The 17,259-nt window shown below is 48.7% G+C and overlaps 1 protein-coding gene across 1 annotated transcript; it reads left to right on the forward strand.

The window, feature by feature from the left end:
* The first annotated feature begins 8,358 nt into the window (after positions 1 to 8,358).
* Positions 8,359 to 16,490, forward strand: LOC4336013 (sugar transport protein MST1-like). Its single transcript, XM_015781062.3, has 4 exons — positions 8,359 to 8,784; positions 14,402 to 14,721; positions 14,852 to 15,484; positions 15,578 to 16,490. The coding sequence occupies exons 1-4, from the start codon at positions 8,664 to 8,666 to the stop codon at positions 16,025 to 16,027; spliced, it is 1,524 nt and encodes a 507-aa protein (XP_015636548.1). The 5' UTR covers positions 8,359 to 8,663; the 3' UTR covers positions 16,028 to 16,490.
* The last annotated feature ends 769 nt before the right edge of the window (positions 16,491 to 17,259 follow it).

Below are 17,259 nucleotides of genomic sequence, written 5' to 3' on the forward strand. Positions count from 1 at the left end.
TTCGGGCTCCGAAACTACACGCGAAACGGGGCAACTCAACAAACAGTGAAAATAAAGCCCTATTAATGACCTCTGAGCGTGCCACTAGATAGATCTCGAGATTTGATGAATTTTGGAAGTTGAACGGAGTCAAACGGATTTACGGTTGGGAAGATATAGAATTTCTAAGATTATTGAATTTCTAAGATTATTTAATTAAATCCTTTTTTGGAAAAGAGAAAGAAAAGGAAGGAGGGAGGAAATTTAGACTTTCCTCGGGCGGCTAGGGTGCGGCCCAAGGGATCTGGGGCGGCTCGGCCGAGCTTAATGGTCCGGCCGGCCCAAAACGGCCCAAGCGCGCGCGCGCGCGGGAGGGGAGAGAGAGTCCGGTGGACCGGGCTCACCACGCGCGGTCCCGGGTGGGACCCGCTTGTCAGCGGCTCGGCTCACCGTGCGGAGGGAGCACGCGGCGCACGCGCGCGGGCGGGGAGGAACGCGGTGCACGCGCGCGGTCCGCTGCGGACGCAGATGCGACGGGCCCACGCGCAGCCTCACGGCTTGCGGTGGAACGCGCGCACGGGGAGGGACCGACCGGGGTCGGCTCGACCCGGTCTAAGCTGAGCTGGCGCCGACGTGGCGCCTACGTGGCTGCCACGCAGGACGGCGGGAGGTAGACGACGACCCGGCCGTGAATGGACGGCGGGCGGCGGCGGCGAGCGGCGGAGCGAACTACGGAGATACGGGCAAAAGCGAGCACACCGGGCGGTTGTTCGTGACAGGGGGAGGCGAGCCAACGGCTCGGATTCGCCGGAGGTCGCTCGACGGCGGCGGATTGCGGCGGCGGCAACCGGCGGCGGAAGAAGAGGGAAACGGCGACGAGAGCATCTACGGCGGTGAGAGCATCTACGCGGCTTCGGGAACTCGACGCTAGCGTCGGATTGGGCGGAACTACGCCGAGCGAGGCCGGCGACGAGCGGGTGCTACGGAGCTCGGGCGGCGACGGCGGCGAGCACACGGCGAGCGAAGGCAACGGTTGGGGCGGCGCCGGCTAGCTACGGGGGGTCTATTCGAGCTACTACCGAAAGCTAGGGGGAGGAGACGGAGCGAGGAGGGGGAACGGAGAGAGACATCACCGAGAAGAGGAGGGGCGCTGTGACGAGAGGCCGACGGCGCGGGAGTAATCTCTCCGGCCTCGGGCCGGGGAAGGGGAAGGAGAGGGCGCGGCCGAAGTCCCCTTCCGCGTCCTCGAATGCACCGGCTCTCCCGGCGCTCGGCGAAGGACGGCGGAGGTGAGACAGAGCACGGGGCGGCGGCTATGGCGCGGAGACGAATGGAAGAGGAGGGGTAAGGGGAGGCCGGGGGTTTAAAGGGGACGGCAATGTCGGTTTGAGAACCGACTTGCGCAGTCAAGGCGCGAGCTGGCGCTCCGGCTAGCGGCCAAATTGGCGACAGGGAGGATGACGCCGGCGGGGAGGAAAAGGGGAAAAGGAAGGGGGAAAAGGGGCTTGCCCCTTTGCCGATTTGGGAAAGAGGAGGAGGGGAGCGGGGGCGACGCGGCAGAGGGAGGGGGGGCGCTGCCTCCGTCCCTTGGCGGCTTGCGCGCGGAGTGGCGGGGGCCGGGCGATGACGACGGCGATGACGGCGGCGGTTTGGAGCGGAGCGGCGACACTGGCGACAGGCGCGGGCAGGCGCTGACGACGGCGGCGACCGAGCGGTCGGCCGCGCGCGCGGGAAACAGCGAGAGGCGCGGGCGCGCGCGAGCAACGGCACGCGGGGAGCGGCAGCGAGGGAGAGAGACGCTCGGGGTGGCTCTCGCACGCGCGAGCAGCGCGCGGGCGAGGCTGAGCGGGGGGGGGGGAAGGAGCGCGCCGGGGGCGGGGAAGAGAGAGAGAAAAAGAGAGCCCGGGAGAGAGAGAGAGATGGGCCGAGCGGAATTCGGCCCATCGAACCCCGGGGGAGGCAAACTAAACTTTGCGGAGGGAATCGATTTGGAAGGATTTGGATTCGGATTTGAACTCGACGATAGATCGGGGATTGAGATCTTGAGAGGGCACGGACACTAGACAACAATCAAAGAAACAAATTTCGCAGATAGGGTTTTTAAGAGATAATTTTCCCGCTAGGCGCCACGACGGAACGGGCGCTACACCGGGCCGGCCCGACCGTGCCGGGCCAACCCAGCGTGCCGGTGGGGAGGCCCAAGCACGACCTGACGGTCGGGCCGTGCCGTGCTTGGGCCGGGCCAAAAAGGCGTGCCGTGGGCCGGGCCTTTGGGCCTCGGGCCTTATGGCCAACTATACCCCCCCCCCAGAAATTCCCCTCTCCCCCTCTCAAATGAGAATTTTCAAAATATGTCATTCTATTCGTACCATCCTCAGGATTTGCCATTCAATTCATAACACTCCGTCCCTCCGAAGCCGCACACCGTCGCAAGTCCATGTCGCGCCATCCGTCTGCCTCATACGCCGTTGCTCGCGAGCTTCTCCTTCCCACGCACGGGCATTTTACTAGTATGTTAATATAAGGGCTCTAAAATAAATAATGAAAACTGCAAGAGAATCAGCGTCGAATACAACAATCACAATCTTTGTTGTACGCATAGGAAATTCATGTCCGTGGAGGTGGCGCGCCCGGGGAAGGATGGCGCATTCCAGCGGATGGCGACGAGGCGGGAGTACCGGCCTTATTACCAGGTGTTCGCCGTGGCCATGCCCATGTTCTTCCACCTCATGGGCATCATCGTGATTTCCTTCCTCCCCCCCGCTGGTGTTCCGCACCGTCAGCCTTGTCCGCCTCATGCTCTCCACCCTCGTCATCGACCGTTACGGCGGTAAGGCTGCAAGGTGCTCTTCCTAGTCGGTGGCGTCATCGTGATCATTGCCCAGGTAATTAAGTGCACATGTCCACTTCGTAAGTACTCCCTCCGTCCAAAAAAAACTTAACTTCTAGAGTTTGAATTTTTTCTAAAAAAAACCAACTTTTATCATTCTTCCTACCCTTAGCACGTAAAACGAGAAGGCTTATTCCTTCAATACCCTTTATCTACCTATCACTCTTACTATTTTCTTACTGTTTTTTTCAATGATTAAGAATATTTTATTCATTCTCACCCTCCACTATTTTCATCTTAGGATGATAGGAATGGATTTTTTGTGAGACGGAGGGATTAGTTGTTTGTTCCAGCTTGAGTCTCACATGTACGGTTTTGAGTTTGAGCTTTTCTTGAAGGTTGGGTTGGCAATGTGGCATGGATGGTGGTGGCGCAGGTTGGGAAGAACGGGTCGGCGGCGACGGCGACGGCGTACGCGGTGGCAGTGGTAGGCGTTCACGTGCCTGCACACGGCAGGGTTCGTGTGGTCATGAGTGCCACTGCGGTGGGTGGCGCCGTGCGAGGGAGATATTTCCCGGTGGACATCCGGTCGGCGGAGCAGGCGATGACCGTGTCCATCGTGTCCAGGGGCGATGAGCGACGACGAAACGAACCAACCGAAGTGACTGATCGAGATTGATGTTTCACGATGTGTAAATGCACGTACTTAGTCCTAGTTCACTCATCTGTTTCAATCGAAAAATCAAATGTATAGCTCCATCTTTATATGCTATTGTTAGAAGAAAGACTACTTCCATTGCTAGTGTCAAGAAAACTGTTCCACTTAATATTTTTTTAGAAGAGTTTTAATTGGTTAGAATATTGTATATTGGCTGCTATTGTACATATTCAGTTGAATCATTTCTCTGATTATTTTAGATGGAATTATCATCAGAATATTCTGATAGATTCTCGGTGAGGTCAATGCACCTAGCTTTAATCAATAATGGCTATATTGAGAGGAATAAGTGTATTTGGAAGCTTAAGATGCCACTTAAGATTAAGATCTTTACGTGGTACTTGCTTAAAGGGGTTGTACTAACCGAGGACGATTTGATAAGACGGAATTGGAATGGTAGTTTAAGATGTTTTTTTTATGAAAAATGAGACTATTCAACATCTTTTTATGGACTATCATTATGCAAAGTTTATATGGAGAGCAGTTCAGTTCTCATTTGGTTTTAACCTTCCTACTAGCATATCCTCATATTTTTGATGATTGGCTATTGGGGTTGACAAGAAAAAGAGTAAACTGATATTTGTAGGAGCATCTGTCATATATTGGGCTTTGTGGTTGAGCAGGAATGATATGGTTTTTAACAAATCACCATCTATTTCATATATGTAGGTAATTTTTAGGGCAACTCATTGGCTCTGGTTTTGGGCACAATTACAAAAGTGTGATGAAGATGGAGAGTTTCTAAAAGTTGCATGTCGTAATCTTGAGACGACGGTCATGCAACTGTTTGCCAACTATGGATGGAGATTCACAAATAAGCTTGAATAAATGTGTTCTCCTTGGTTTGGTTTCTTCATTTTTATGGTTGGTGTGTTCTTCTATTTATGGACTACACTCTATTCTAGGGTGCTACTGTGCTAGTTTGTAATAATTAGCTGTAGCTCTTTTGAGCAAAGACAGGGATGTTATATTACACTAGCAAAAATGCTCATGCGTTGCCACGGAAAGAAAATACGAGAAAATTGAATTAAAACATATTAAATTCTAATTAAATGAAATACAAATTTTCTGGAATATTTGGGTATTTTTTAAATAGGTAGATATAAAATTAAACCAATTTACAAGTAAACTAAGTGTGAGAAATAAAATGATATGGATGGATTTAATTTTTATTAAATTCTTCATATTAACTACACCATTTTAAATTTTCTTGGAATTTACAGAGCTTAATTGCTAATTTTGCTAATACAAACATCATTTCAGCATTTATTTAAATAAAAATCCTTCTTTTCTCTATGGGCCATTTCCAGCCCATGTTCTTCAGCCCGCAAGCGACAAAAGTCTAAATAATATTCCCATACTCCTCTCACTTGCCGTGCGGCCTGTAACCTCAAATGTGTTGGACCAACAGCCCGCGTGCGGCCCAAGTGGTCCGGTCCGATGATGTAGGCCAGCCCAGCGAACGATCGATGATTGGACGGCTCAGTCGATTCCAAATCAATCAAAACCCTAACCATAACCCTCCCCCTCCCCCGATCGGCTCGCCGTCCCCCATCCCCCCTCTTACCGCCGGCCGCCTCCCCCGCCCGACGCCGCCTATCGCCCTCCCCCATCGGCGCCGGCTCTCCCCTCTACCCTCCAGCGGCGCCGCTTCCCCTCCCCTCCCCTCTCCCTTCTAGCAGCGCCGCTCCCTCTCCCCCTCTCCCTCCCGTCTCACCGGCACGGTGCGGGGAAGGCGGGGTGCGGCGGAGACGGCGTCCCTCCCCCTCTCCCTCTCCTCGTCGGCCTCGACAGCCGTCCCTCCCTCTCGGTGACGGCGCCCTCTCCACCCTCAAGATCCAGCAGCGCCTTCCCAACGGCGGCGTCGACAGCGACGACAGTGTCAAAGGCGTCTGCGGGTGGATCCGTCGGCGATGGTGGCGACTGCAGGCGGATCTGGCAGCGGCAGCTCCCTCCGCCGCCTCTCTTCTCGATCCCTCCGTTGGCGGTGGCAACGGCCGAGGAGATCCGACGGCGCCCCGTGGATGGATCCGGTGGCGACAACGGCGTTGGTGGCTTCCTGGTGATGTTTTTATTTTTCTTCCCATTCTTTTTCTCAATTTCGATTGGATTTTGTATCTAGTTTTTTTTTGCTTTATTTGCCTTATGATGCACTCGGAAGATAAGATAGATAGATTGAATCGGACTTTTTTTTTTGTTTTCATGTTTTTTTCGCCTTTTTTGTTATTGTGAATGACGGAAACGTTTTTAATTTTTTTACCGCTTCACATATAATCGAATCCATGCCACATATAATTGGATTCGATTTTTTTTCACCCTTTTTTCACGGATGGACGATGAAAACACCTTTAATTTTTTAAGTAGTAGAGATACAGATAGAGATTATCTAAATTGGCTGCTCCGATCCTAGATAGCTAGAGACCTGAAGTCTTGAAATTCTGAAGTGAGCGGGCCACCATTTTGCATTCGAATCGAGGACGGCGGCCTCAGATGGGAAGTTACGTTCAAGACTCCGAGTCCAATTCTTGTGGGCCCTAATGTCGTATTGGGCCGAAGAATCCCTACTTCCTACGCGTGGCCGTAGCCTAACGATTTCTGTGCTGTGGGCCTGGGCTTCTATTCCCACTGGACTATAAGACATTGTGCACGCGCGCTCTCTCTTTCTTCCTGCGATTACACCGAAGATGTGCATGCACACCCCCCGCTAATACAGTCATACACAAGAGTTGAAGATCAGTGTTAAATTCCTAACATCACTACATATTTCTATAATTCTATTCAAATATACTCGTGTGTATAATATTCGTGAGCAGGAAGATTTAAACTTCTCAGTGGAGTAATATACTCACGATTTCACCATCACACAACCACTCTTCCCTTCTGTGTTATATACAAATTAAAACTGCCTCCATGTGAAGGTAAATGGTGGATAAAATGTTGGGTGAAATTACAGCACAAGCCAAAGCTATGGACAAACGTGGGGCTGTACATCGAAGAAAGAAATGGAAAGATAATATACTGTAATATGGGCTTTACCTGGTTGGCTTGACCCAAATTATTTGTGGGCCCTGATTACATGCCCATTGTATGCACAATTTATATACGTACTAGTAGCTCTCAGGTCACATCTCATACTACACTAATGGCAACTTGTATACCCAGAAAGAAAAATGGCAACTAGTATAAGACTGGATAGAGTAGACCACCACTTCATTGGATGGGTTCTTTTGTAGATATATATCACCATTCAGTTCATTTTACATGACCAACTCTGCATTTATCGTTTGCAGATTTCTGTATCTTCTTTTATTCTTTTATACTTCCTGGTGGACGATAGTTAGGCCTGAACTTTGTAGATAGTACAAAATAAACTTCTTTACTAGTAATTAGAACTAGAACTCGATCATTGTTGTGTTGTTATAAATACCCCGTCGTATTGCTGCGGAAAATTAAGCTGTATAATATTTATAAATAAGTTGTAATATATTTTGTAAACCAAAGCAAAATGATGTCTTATGTTTTATATAATTTACGCATGGTTGCAAATATAATGCAAGGTGAAATTGATACTTCAAATTTTGAGCTTAAAAATAATTGAGATTGTATGGTTTTATGAGAGAAGAAAAAAGAAACTATGTGTATATAGATCTATCATTCGCAGGTTAGAAATAATTGGAATGATGTGGCTTTATGAGATAAGTAAAAAATAACATTAACTAAATTTAGTGGGATGAACTATATAAGTATATATGATAGGGTTTAACAGAACGGTCAAACCAAAATATTGGTTAATCTGGCATTGCCTTAATGATGTGGTTTTTAACCATAAAAATATATAACATTATGCAGGTTATCTTGGTGTGTTATAACTGGTTGTATTCTTGATGTATGATGCTATCATAGAAACAACATAATACTATGTGTAATTATGCTAATTAGTACACATTTGAAATTGGTAACCAATAAGCTTTTGTTCTAGTTTGGATGATGTAATACCAACAGAATTTCATATTAGAATCTGTGTGATTTTAAAAACGTTATTTCAACTGATTATTTTATTGGTGAAAGTTAAAGGTTTGTGACGTTTGTCCCATCACGTTATTTTTTTTAGTTCTTTTCTTTTTACTTCCGAGATCTTTTTGGTTGTCTGTCCTTTGGTAAGGACCGGAGACGTAATTCATTTCCTCTGTCTAAAAACATATTAGCATCAAACAATAATCAATAAGAGGCTAAACTGCAGTTACTGTACTTTATTCATGATTATGCTTATTTTTTGAAGCCTCGATGTGTTCCAAAATCACACTTTGAATTTTCTATGTGCTCGGTGATGCGTGCCTTTCAACTTTTTGATGCGGATGTGACGAACTAAAATTTGACCTGAGTTAACATACAAGAGATGATGCGCCTTATGTACATATGGACAGTAGATAGTTGCCGGACAGCCCCGCTAATAATGTACTAGTCCTTTGGAACTTTTTTGTTACCAGCACGCTCTCAAAGCGGAAGAACTACTCCGGTGGCAAACACACTCAAGATACATCATACATGCATCCATTTCGCTAATTAATTTGTTCCCTTAATTGGCACTTTGAATCTAAGAGTGTGCGGTTTGAACATTGATAAAACCTGCACATCAGCGTGAACTTGATAGAGTTTTTTTTTAAAAAAAATAATTAGGCGGTGAACTTGATAGAGTTAGATCAAGCCTTCAACTGCCGTGACAGGAGAGGCTTTGTCTCTGTGCATGTCCACGTGTTATCGCTTTCCTCACAATTCATCGCACTCTCGCTCGTTGATGTACTGCCTCCCCGGCTCCCCCGAAGTCAGAAATCCACAGGGGATCGGAGCACAGTGTGTGACGCGCGCGGCCTATAAAGAGACCCCGAGACGCTGCCCCTCTTTCCCCGTGTAGAGTTCAGAAGCTCCTTTGCTGAGACAGATTTCCGAGTAGCCGGCGAACGCTTTGCCTTGCTCGCTGTGTAGCTAGCGGAGGGCTTGGAGCGATCGAGCGATCGAGCGCGTTTGCACGGGGCTAAGCGTGGAGGAGAGGCCGGTGGTGAGCCAGCAGCTGTGCAGGCAGCCAGGCAGGCAGCAAGCTAGCGGCCGGCTAGTCGATCGCGCGCGGCTCCCCGCGCAATGGCGGCAGGGACAGAGGCGGCGCGGGACTACGGCGGCGGCGTGACGGCCAGCGTCGTGGTGACCTGCCTCATCGCCGCCTCCTGCGGCCTCATCTTCGGTTACGACATTGGCGTCTCAGGTATAGTAGCTGCCTCCCTCTTCTCATCGTATATTCTCTGCGAATCCGAGTTGATCAACTAGGTAGAAATCAACCTCTTGCGCGTCTCACCCGGGCTCCGGCCGGTAAAACACTAAAATTTTCGAATAATCAGGTGCGGTTCGGTTGGGTCGGGGGTAGGGCAGTAGCATTTTCTTGTAATTTCGATGAAAGGGGATGGGTAGCGCTGTAATTAGTTTTGGAGCGAAGCTGCGAAGCGATGTTTTTGCCGCTCCATCTCGATAGTATAATTTTTTGGAGCGATTCACCCCGCTCCGCTCTATTTTTTGGTGGATCTATCGTTTGGCACAGCTCCAGCTCTAGATAAGTTGGGGCTGGGAGCTAGACCTATGTTAAACGGGGCGTTAATCAAAACACACAAAAAAAAAATCCTCATGTTTGACTGCTCCAGCAGCATGTTTGTTGATCTTCGAAAGAAAGACGCATTCATCAAGCATATATCTTATTCTTCCTCACCAGCTGCCTTGATTTACTGACACAGTACCCTGATATGCTAATGGGCCAGACTAGGTTGGTTGGTTGGGACCACCGAACCATCCTAGGCAAGTACTATTCTGTTTTGGGATTTGGGTTGTGGAAAAAGCCAGATTTAATTATGTGGCGCTAAAAGAAATACTTGCCCTTCACATAATTTTGGAGGCCGGGTTTGTGGCATTTTGCCTTTAACGTACTGTCATGAGGTTCATTTTATCAGCATTTGGGTTCCAATAATTAAGGCCATGATTCCAAACCAACAAAGGAATTACTTCTTCCCCTTCCAAAGTTAGTGGGTGATAATATGGTGTCACGCCCCGAACTAGTCCCGACCGGGACTAGCCCGTGACGCTCCAAATTAACCTGTTAATCGATACCAGTCCCAGAAAACAGTGCTGGTATCACAGGAAGACAGAATATCACAGCAACAGAGGTCTCTTTATTATAGAGTAGGGGTACAGTCATGTTGGGCTGCGGACAGATCCCGAGCTTACAACTGCATTACAAAAGGGAAGCGGAAGCCAAGACTTGGACCAAACATCACAGGCGCGACTTGGGGACTAGGCCGAAACCCTAAAACTCATCGTAGCCGGCTTGCTCCTGGAAGAACTCCTCGTCAGCGGGATCCGCTTCATCTTCTTCAGCAACTGGGGGGGTTATTTATATAGAGCAAGGGTGAGTACAGGAGTACTCAGCAAGCCATGGGAAATAAGTGTTTAATGCAGGCTTCAAAGAAAGACTATTGTTTTTGCAATTGATTTTATTTGAACTCTTTTCTGAAACAACGAAGTGAGTGCTTCTCAAACGACACGGATGAGACAGTGCGTCTCGTCCGGTCGGAGTATGTGCAATGTTTCAGTCTTTTGAATTGATCAAGATTGGCATCCGGCCAACAGCTTTCAAACGGCCACCCGGGCCTGGCTGATCCCATCAGCCGCAGATTTTCCAAACATCAAACCCATTCCACAACAGCAAATTTCACAAGGCAGTAGTCAAACAAAACTACGCTAGGAATCACCTCACATCCGCCCATGACCGTGGGCACGGCTGTTCGAACAGTTTTAATAACCTCTGCAGAGGGGGTACACTTTACCCACACGACATTACTAACCCGGATCATCCAGCCCGTGCAGAACGGCCACGACTAGAGACCTTAAGGCTTTCATGACAAGGCATTTCGAAAGCCGACACAGGTTCACCATATGCCAACGAGAGGGGTCCCAGACCAACACCAGATTAGGTCCCAGACCATACTGTGCCAGGAAGCCCAGGGGTCCTCCCCGATACCACCCCGGCGAATCCACATGTCTCTTAGTATCAAGGTTCCCCCGATAAGCTAGTTACTCAGCCAGGGGTGTCCCATTCCACCCATGTGGTCGTACTTGTCTTATGTTCGGAGGAGATGGATTGAGGAGGGAGAACGGGGAGATGCGCTATCGTGCGGACGGGGCGCAGTGACGATGGGCCGACGGCACGGGAGTGATCTCTCCGGCCTTGGGCCAGGGAAGAGGAGGAAGACGAGCTCCCGGAGTCCCCTTCCGCGTCCACGAACGCACCGGCTCTCCCGGTGCTTGGCGATGGACGGCGGAGGCGAGATAGAGGGGCGGCAAAGGCGCGGTGGCGGCGAGCGAAACGGGAGGAGGAATTGATGGGAGGGCGCCTTGGTTTATAGGACGACGATGTCGGTTTGGAAACCGACCTTGGGCGGTCAAGGCGCGAGCTGGCGCTCGGCGCTCGCGGCCAAAACGGTGACAGAGACGGATGACGCCGGCGGGGAGGGGAAAAGGAAAAAAGGAAGGGAGAAAGGGAGCTTGCCCCTTGCCTCTTTGGGGAAAAGGAGGAGGGAGCGAGGGCGACGCGGCAGAGGGAGGAGGAGCTCTGCCTCCGTCCCTTGGAGGCTAGCGCGTGGAGTGGCGGAGGCCGGGTCGTGACGACGGCGATGACGGCCGGGCGGTTTGGAGCGGAGCGACGACACGGGCGGCAGGCGCGGCAGGCGCTGACGGCGGCGGCGACTGGCCGGTCGGCCACCATGGCGCGCGCGCGCGGGAAGCAACGGGCGGCGCAGCGATTTGGGCGGCGTCGGCGGGAAACGGCAGCGAGGGCGGAGGGCGCTCGGCTCGGCGCGGCTCACGCGCACGCGTGCGCAGCGCACGGGCAGAGCGGGGGAGAGGGAGAGAGAGAGAGAGAGAGAGCCGGGGAGGGAGGGGGAGATGGGCCAAGAAGGATTCGGCCCATTGAACCCGAGGGAGGCGAAATAGACTTTTGTGGAGGGATTTGATTTGGGAAGGATTTGGATTCGGGATGAACTCGATGATAGATCGAGGATTTGAGATCTGAGATGGCACGGACACTAGACAACAAGCAAAGAAACAGATTTCGCAATTAGGATTTTTAAGAGATAGTTTTCCCGCTAGGCGTCACGACGGAACGGGCGCTACATATGGGTGGGTTTAGTTCACACCAAAATTAAAAGTTTGGTTAAAATTAAAACGATGTGATGGAAAAGTTGAAAGTTTGAAGAAAAATTTTGGAACTAAACTCGGCCATGTAGTGTAGGTATCGAATACTTCTGTTGTTTGATTGGTCGATCAAAAGGTAGATACTAGGTTACCCAGAATTCTTCTGTCGCGTTCGCGAAAAATAAACCCAGAATTCTTTTGTCAGAGATGGGCACACAGTTCTACGTTTTCCTTCGCGCCACAGGCAGCTTTAGAACTCATTTGATATAGAGGATTTATAGGAATTTTTGCGTAAATTGAACTGCTTCTTGTGAAATTTATGTAAAATTTTATCCTTCCGAAAGGTCGAAAGGAGCCCTTATATTGAATACCGTAGATATTTGGATTGAAATCAATTTCTATTTAAAACCATTTTCGCTCCTAGCTAGAAACATCTCCATCCTCCTAAATTTAGTAGCGCCGCCTAAAGTTTTATCAAGATATATAGAGAATAAACTTATCCTTTCAGTTGGCCTTTTGTTAGTTGGAAAAATTGCTCTCTAGTTATATATGATGTAGATGTCATCGCTGACTTGGTGGATAAGGTGCTCAATTGTTTGTTCTTATTAATAGTTCCATTTGATACAGAGTCTGATGCAAGGAATATTGTATTATCAGAGTCACTACATAGTACATATCTGGGAATCAAATTTGACTTAGCTTTAAAAAATCCACACCATATATATTGTCTACAAGATAAAGCAAGATTTAGCTAAAATATTGTACAGGTCAAAAATAATCTTGGACATATTCATTAGCAATTTTTTTAAGATCACAGATTTTTTTTAAAAAAAAGAAATTGTTTTGTCATGGAGAGCTCCAAGCCTCCAAAAACTAGCTAGGCTGTCCTTGAGAGGCTACGATGCTTGCCAGCTGAGCCTGAGTACCTGTTATTTTCACCGTTGCTAGTGATCGACCGATCGCTTGATAGCTCTAGCTCTAGCTAGAATCTTATTCCAATCGAATTTGATCGAGTTTCATTATGTTGCTTAACACGGAAGCTAACAAGGATATGTCAAAAGCACCAACACATTTTGCCAAAAAAGCATGTAGGGAATCAGATCTGCAGCAATGCTTCAGGGACGTAATTAACACCACAAATTATTCACTAGATTATTGAAGCAGATTATTTGCTGATCACTCGTTTTAAGTCATCTTTTAAGTTTGTTTTTTTCTAAAACATCTAATTTATCAAGTAAATAATCCGTCACAATAATCCGCTAAACAATCCGAAAGGAAAACGACCTAAGCTAGGCACTTCACAATTATATTAGCAAACGCAGCCAAAGTCCACTGAAAGAGTTACCCGATCGAAAAGCCACACGCTAGCTGCCCAAAGTGGATAGAGTATATATGAACGTGCAGAGGCCAGGGCCCAGGGGAACATGTGTGCACTACTTGCACTCATGCAACCTATCGAAGTGCTGTGTACAAGTGCTTAGTGGCAGTGCTCACACAACCAGCGGACTTGTCTAGCTGTGAGATCAATCAGCAAGTAGTAGTAAGTTGCTATGCTTAGGGCCTGTTTAGTTGGTAAAATAAAAATTTTTAGTTGTTACATCGGACGTTTGATCGAATGTTGAAAGGGGTTTTCGGACACGAATGAAAAAACTAATTTCATAACTTGTCTGGAAACCGCGAGACGAATCTTTTGAACCTAATTAATCCGTCATTAGCACATGTGAGTTATTATAGCACCTATGACTAATCATAGACTAATTAGGTTCAAAAGATTCGTCTCGCGATTTACATGCAAACAATGCAATTAGTTTTTATTTTTATCTATATTTAATGTTCCATACATATGTTCGAAGATTTGATGTGATATTTTTAGAAAAAAATTCTGGAACTAAACAAGCCGTAGTAGTAGTTGCTCTGCTTGACTTGTTTCTGTCCACTGACTTGGGAGGACACCTTTCTTTTTTTTTACCTTTGTGTAAAAAGGAAAGGCAAAAAAAAGGCACAATTGACTTCTGACGGGCATGATTGGAAATGACCTGAGAAATGAATTAGAATAAGCACATGTGGCATCCATTACTGTTTATCTAGTGGGTAGTCAACACCGAATATGTCAAATCGACAGTACATATATGATGTACACTGATGAAATCGGCAGATGTGTGAATTTTTTTTAACCTTTTCAATTTTTAATAAAAGTAAATCTTTCCAAAATTTGAAAGGGCTAGCCGTGACCAAAAGGTTCATATTTCGGAAATAAATTTTGGAAGGGCCTATTTTTAAAATTAAAACTGAAAAGTTAAAAAAAAAGTCCAGATGTGTGTACGCTAGCTTGCAGATACGTATGAAGTTTGAAAAAGACCCAAAAGATCCATCCGTGATTGACGGGTACTATATATATCACAAAAATTCAACCAGCAGTTAAACAAATCATACAAGGACTCTCGTGTGGTAACCGTGATATATTTATGATAGAGATGATGGTTGACAATCGTGTAGTAGCAAATAAAACTAATGGTCAGAATTTCCATTTTCGGCCGACGATATCCGTGCATCACCATGACTGTTACAAAATACAAATGGTCAACAACTTCTACTGTTGTGCCGACGACATTTTCTCTCTCTCTCTCTCTCTCTCTGTTGCACAGGTGGTGTGACGCAGATGCAATCGTTCCTGACCAAGTTCTTCCCGGAGGTGGTGAAGGGGATGCGTGGCGCGAAGCGGGACGCCTACTGCAGGTACGACAACCAGGTCCTGACGGCGTTCACCTCGTCGCTGTACATCGCCGGCGCGGTGGCGTCGCTGGTGGCGAGCCGGGTGACCAGGATGGTGGGCCGCCAGGCCATCATGCTGACCGGCGGCGCCCTCTTCCTCGCCGGCTCCGCCTTCAACGCTGGCGCCGTCAACATCGCCATGCTCATCATCGGCCGCATTCTGCTCGGCGTCGGCGTCGGCTTCACCACGCAGGTCGCGGCCCATTTAAATTTAGCCCAACAAATATATCAGGCTTAGACTTGGCCCAACCCACTAAGATAAACTTATTGAGGCCCACCATATTAAATGGGCCCATTTGGAAAAAATTGCTTTTGCGTCGCAGGCGGCTCCGCTGTATCTCGCCGAGACAGCGCCGGCGAGGTGGCGCGGGGCGTTCACCGCCGCGTACCATATCTTCCTCGTCATCGGCACGGTGGCCGCGACGGCCGCCAACTACTTCACGGACCGAATCCCGGGCTGGGGGTGGCGCGTCTCGCTGGGCCTCGCGGCGGTGCCGGCCACGGTCATCGTGGTGGGCGCGCTCTTCGTCCCGGACACGCCCGCTAGCCTCGTCCTGCGCGGGCACACGGAGAAGGCCCGCGCGTCGCTCCAGCGCGTCCGCGGCGCGGACGCCGACGTCGACGCCGAGTTCAAGGACATCATCCGCGCCGTCGAGGAGGCGCGGCGGAACGACGAGGGCGCGTTCCGGAGGCTGCGTGGCCGTGGGTACCGGCACTACCTGGTGATGGTGGTGGCCATCCCGACATTCTTCGACCTCACCGGCATGGTCGTCATCGCCGTCTTCTCGCCGGTGCTGTTCCGGACGCTCGGGTTCAACAGCCAGAGGGCCATCCTTGCCTCCATCGTACTTACCCTCGTCAACTTGTGCGCCGTCGTCGTGTCTTCCTTCACCGTCGACCGCGTCGGCCGCAGGTTCTTGTTCCTCGCCGGCGGCACCGCCATGCTCCTCTGCCAGGTAGTACCATGCAACTCACTCTCCATTGTTACGTCACAAGTTTCAGATAGTTTTAATTAACTTTTAAACCGTGTGTGACTAAAATCAATCAAGGTGGCGGTGGCGTGGATACTGGCGGAGCATCTCGGGAGGAGCCACGCGGCGGCGACGATGGCGAAGAGCTACGCGGCGGGGGTGGTGGCGCTGATGTGCGTGTACACGGCGAGCCTCGGCCTGTCATGGGGACCGCTCAAGTGGGTGGTGCCGAGCGAGATCTACCCGGTGGAGGTCCGGTCGGCGGGGCAGGCGCTGGGCCTGTCCGTCTCGCTCACGCTCTCCTTCGCGCAGACGCAGGTGTTCATGTCCATGCTCTGCGCCATGAAGTACGCCATCTTCCTCTTCTACGCCGGCTGGGTCCTCGCCATGACGGCCTTCATCGCGCTGTTCCTCCCGGAGACCAAGGGCGTCCCACTGGAGGCCATGCGCGCGGTGTGGGCGAAGCACTGGTACTGGAAGCGGTTCGCCATGGACGCCAAGCTGGACGCCCAAGTGAACTGCCTCTAAGACTGTCATTGTTACAGCGGTGTGCGCGCGCGGAAAACGATTCTAAACTCTCGACGAGACATCCCTGTGTCTATATGGTATCAAAACAGTTATGAAAATTTTAACTTGCATGCATGCCATCTAAGAAACGAGGGACTTTTCCAGGAGAGTTTAGAAGAATTCAGTGTGTGCGAGCTCATCCATGTCTTGGTTGGCATGCAGCTTATGTGTCAGTGTGACAGTGTGTGACTTCATTGTTCTGCTGAAATCTTCAAACTGTGGTTTCGGTTGACAAGCATGCATGTGGTAAACAATGTGTCAAGTTGTAAACAGATATAGCTTATGGCCAACTGAACATGTCGGCGTGAGTTGGCAATAAGAGCGTCCATGGAGTGTACACCAACCAGCTAGATGCGTGTTTGCATGTTTTTGTTGATTGATTAATCTGTAAAGGGAAAGAAGGAGATGAATGTTGTTGATTAAAGATTGCTCAATGATCATGGGTTGTGTATTGACTTCCATATTTTTTTAGGGATTAATTAGTTGTTCTGTTGACACCGTGCATCACGTGTGCATGCACCAAACAACAAACCAGTTTACTTGGATGACAGCATATGAGTTGCACCGTGCATAATAAAATAACCTGTTTAAAATGGATAATCTATCGAGGCGTTTGTTAGTGGTGCTACTCCGAGAAAGATGAGAAAAATAAAACAGAGCAAATAAAATGTTTTAGAGCAGCACTTTAATTTTGTATTTTTAATAGCGGTTTGAGAGGAAAGTCTAAAACGTAGCTAGGCAGCGATGGAATAACGACATTAAAACTAAAACCAAGTACAAGTTAGCGAGCAGCCAATGGAGCTACTTGTGCCAATATTTTTTAAAAAAATTACACAGTACAACGCAAACACTCACAACGCACGCACACTCATCCCTATGAACACACGCACGCAAATCCTACCCCTATGAACATCTTTGAAGACTGGGCCAGTAAATCCATCCTAAAGATTGACGAAGTCATTACATGTGTCTCGCTGTCGAGATAGTAACCAATATATAGTGAAAAGAAAAACATGCCACGGTCGTTGCATAAATCATAAACATGCATGGTACGCTAGATATATCTTTCACTAGGGTTTTATGGGTTAATAATCATTTAATTTCAAGTAGTTTTAGTCAAGATTTACAATAAAATGATTTTTTTTTAAAAAAAGAAAACTATGCGTACGATGCACTGGTTAGTTGCAACATTT

The sequence above is a fragment of the Oryza sativa genome, chromosome 4 (genome assembly GCF_034140825.1).
Source record: "Oryza sativa Japonica Group chromosome 4, ASM3414082v1".
Taxonomy (NCBI): domain Eukaryota; kingdom Viridiplantae; phylum Streptophyta; class Magnoliopsida; order Poales; family Poaceae; genus Oryza; species Oryza sativa.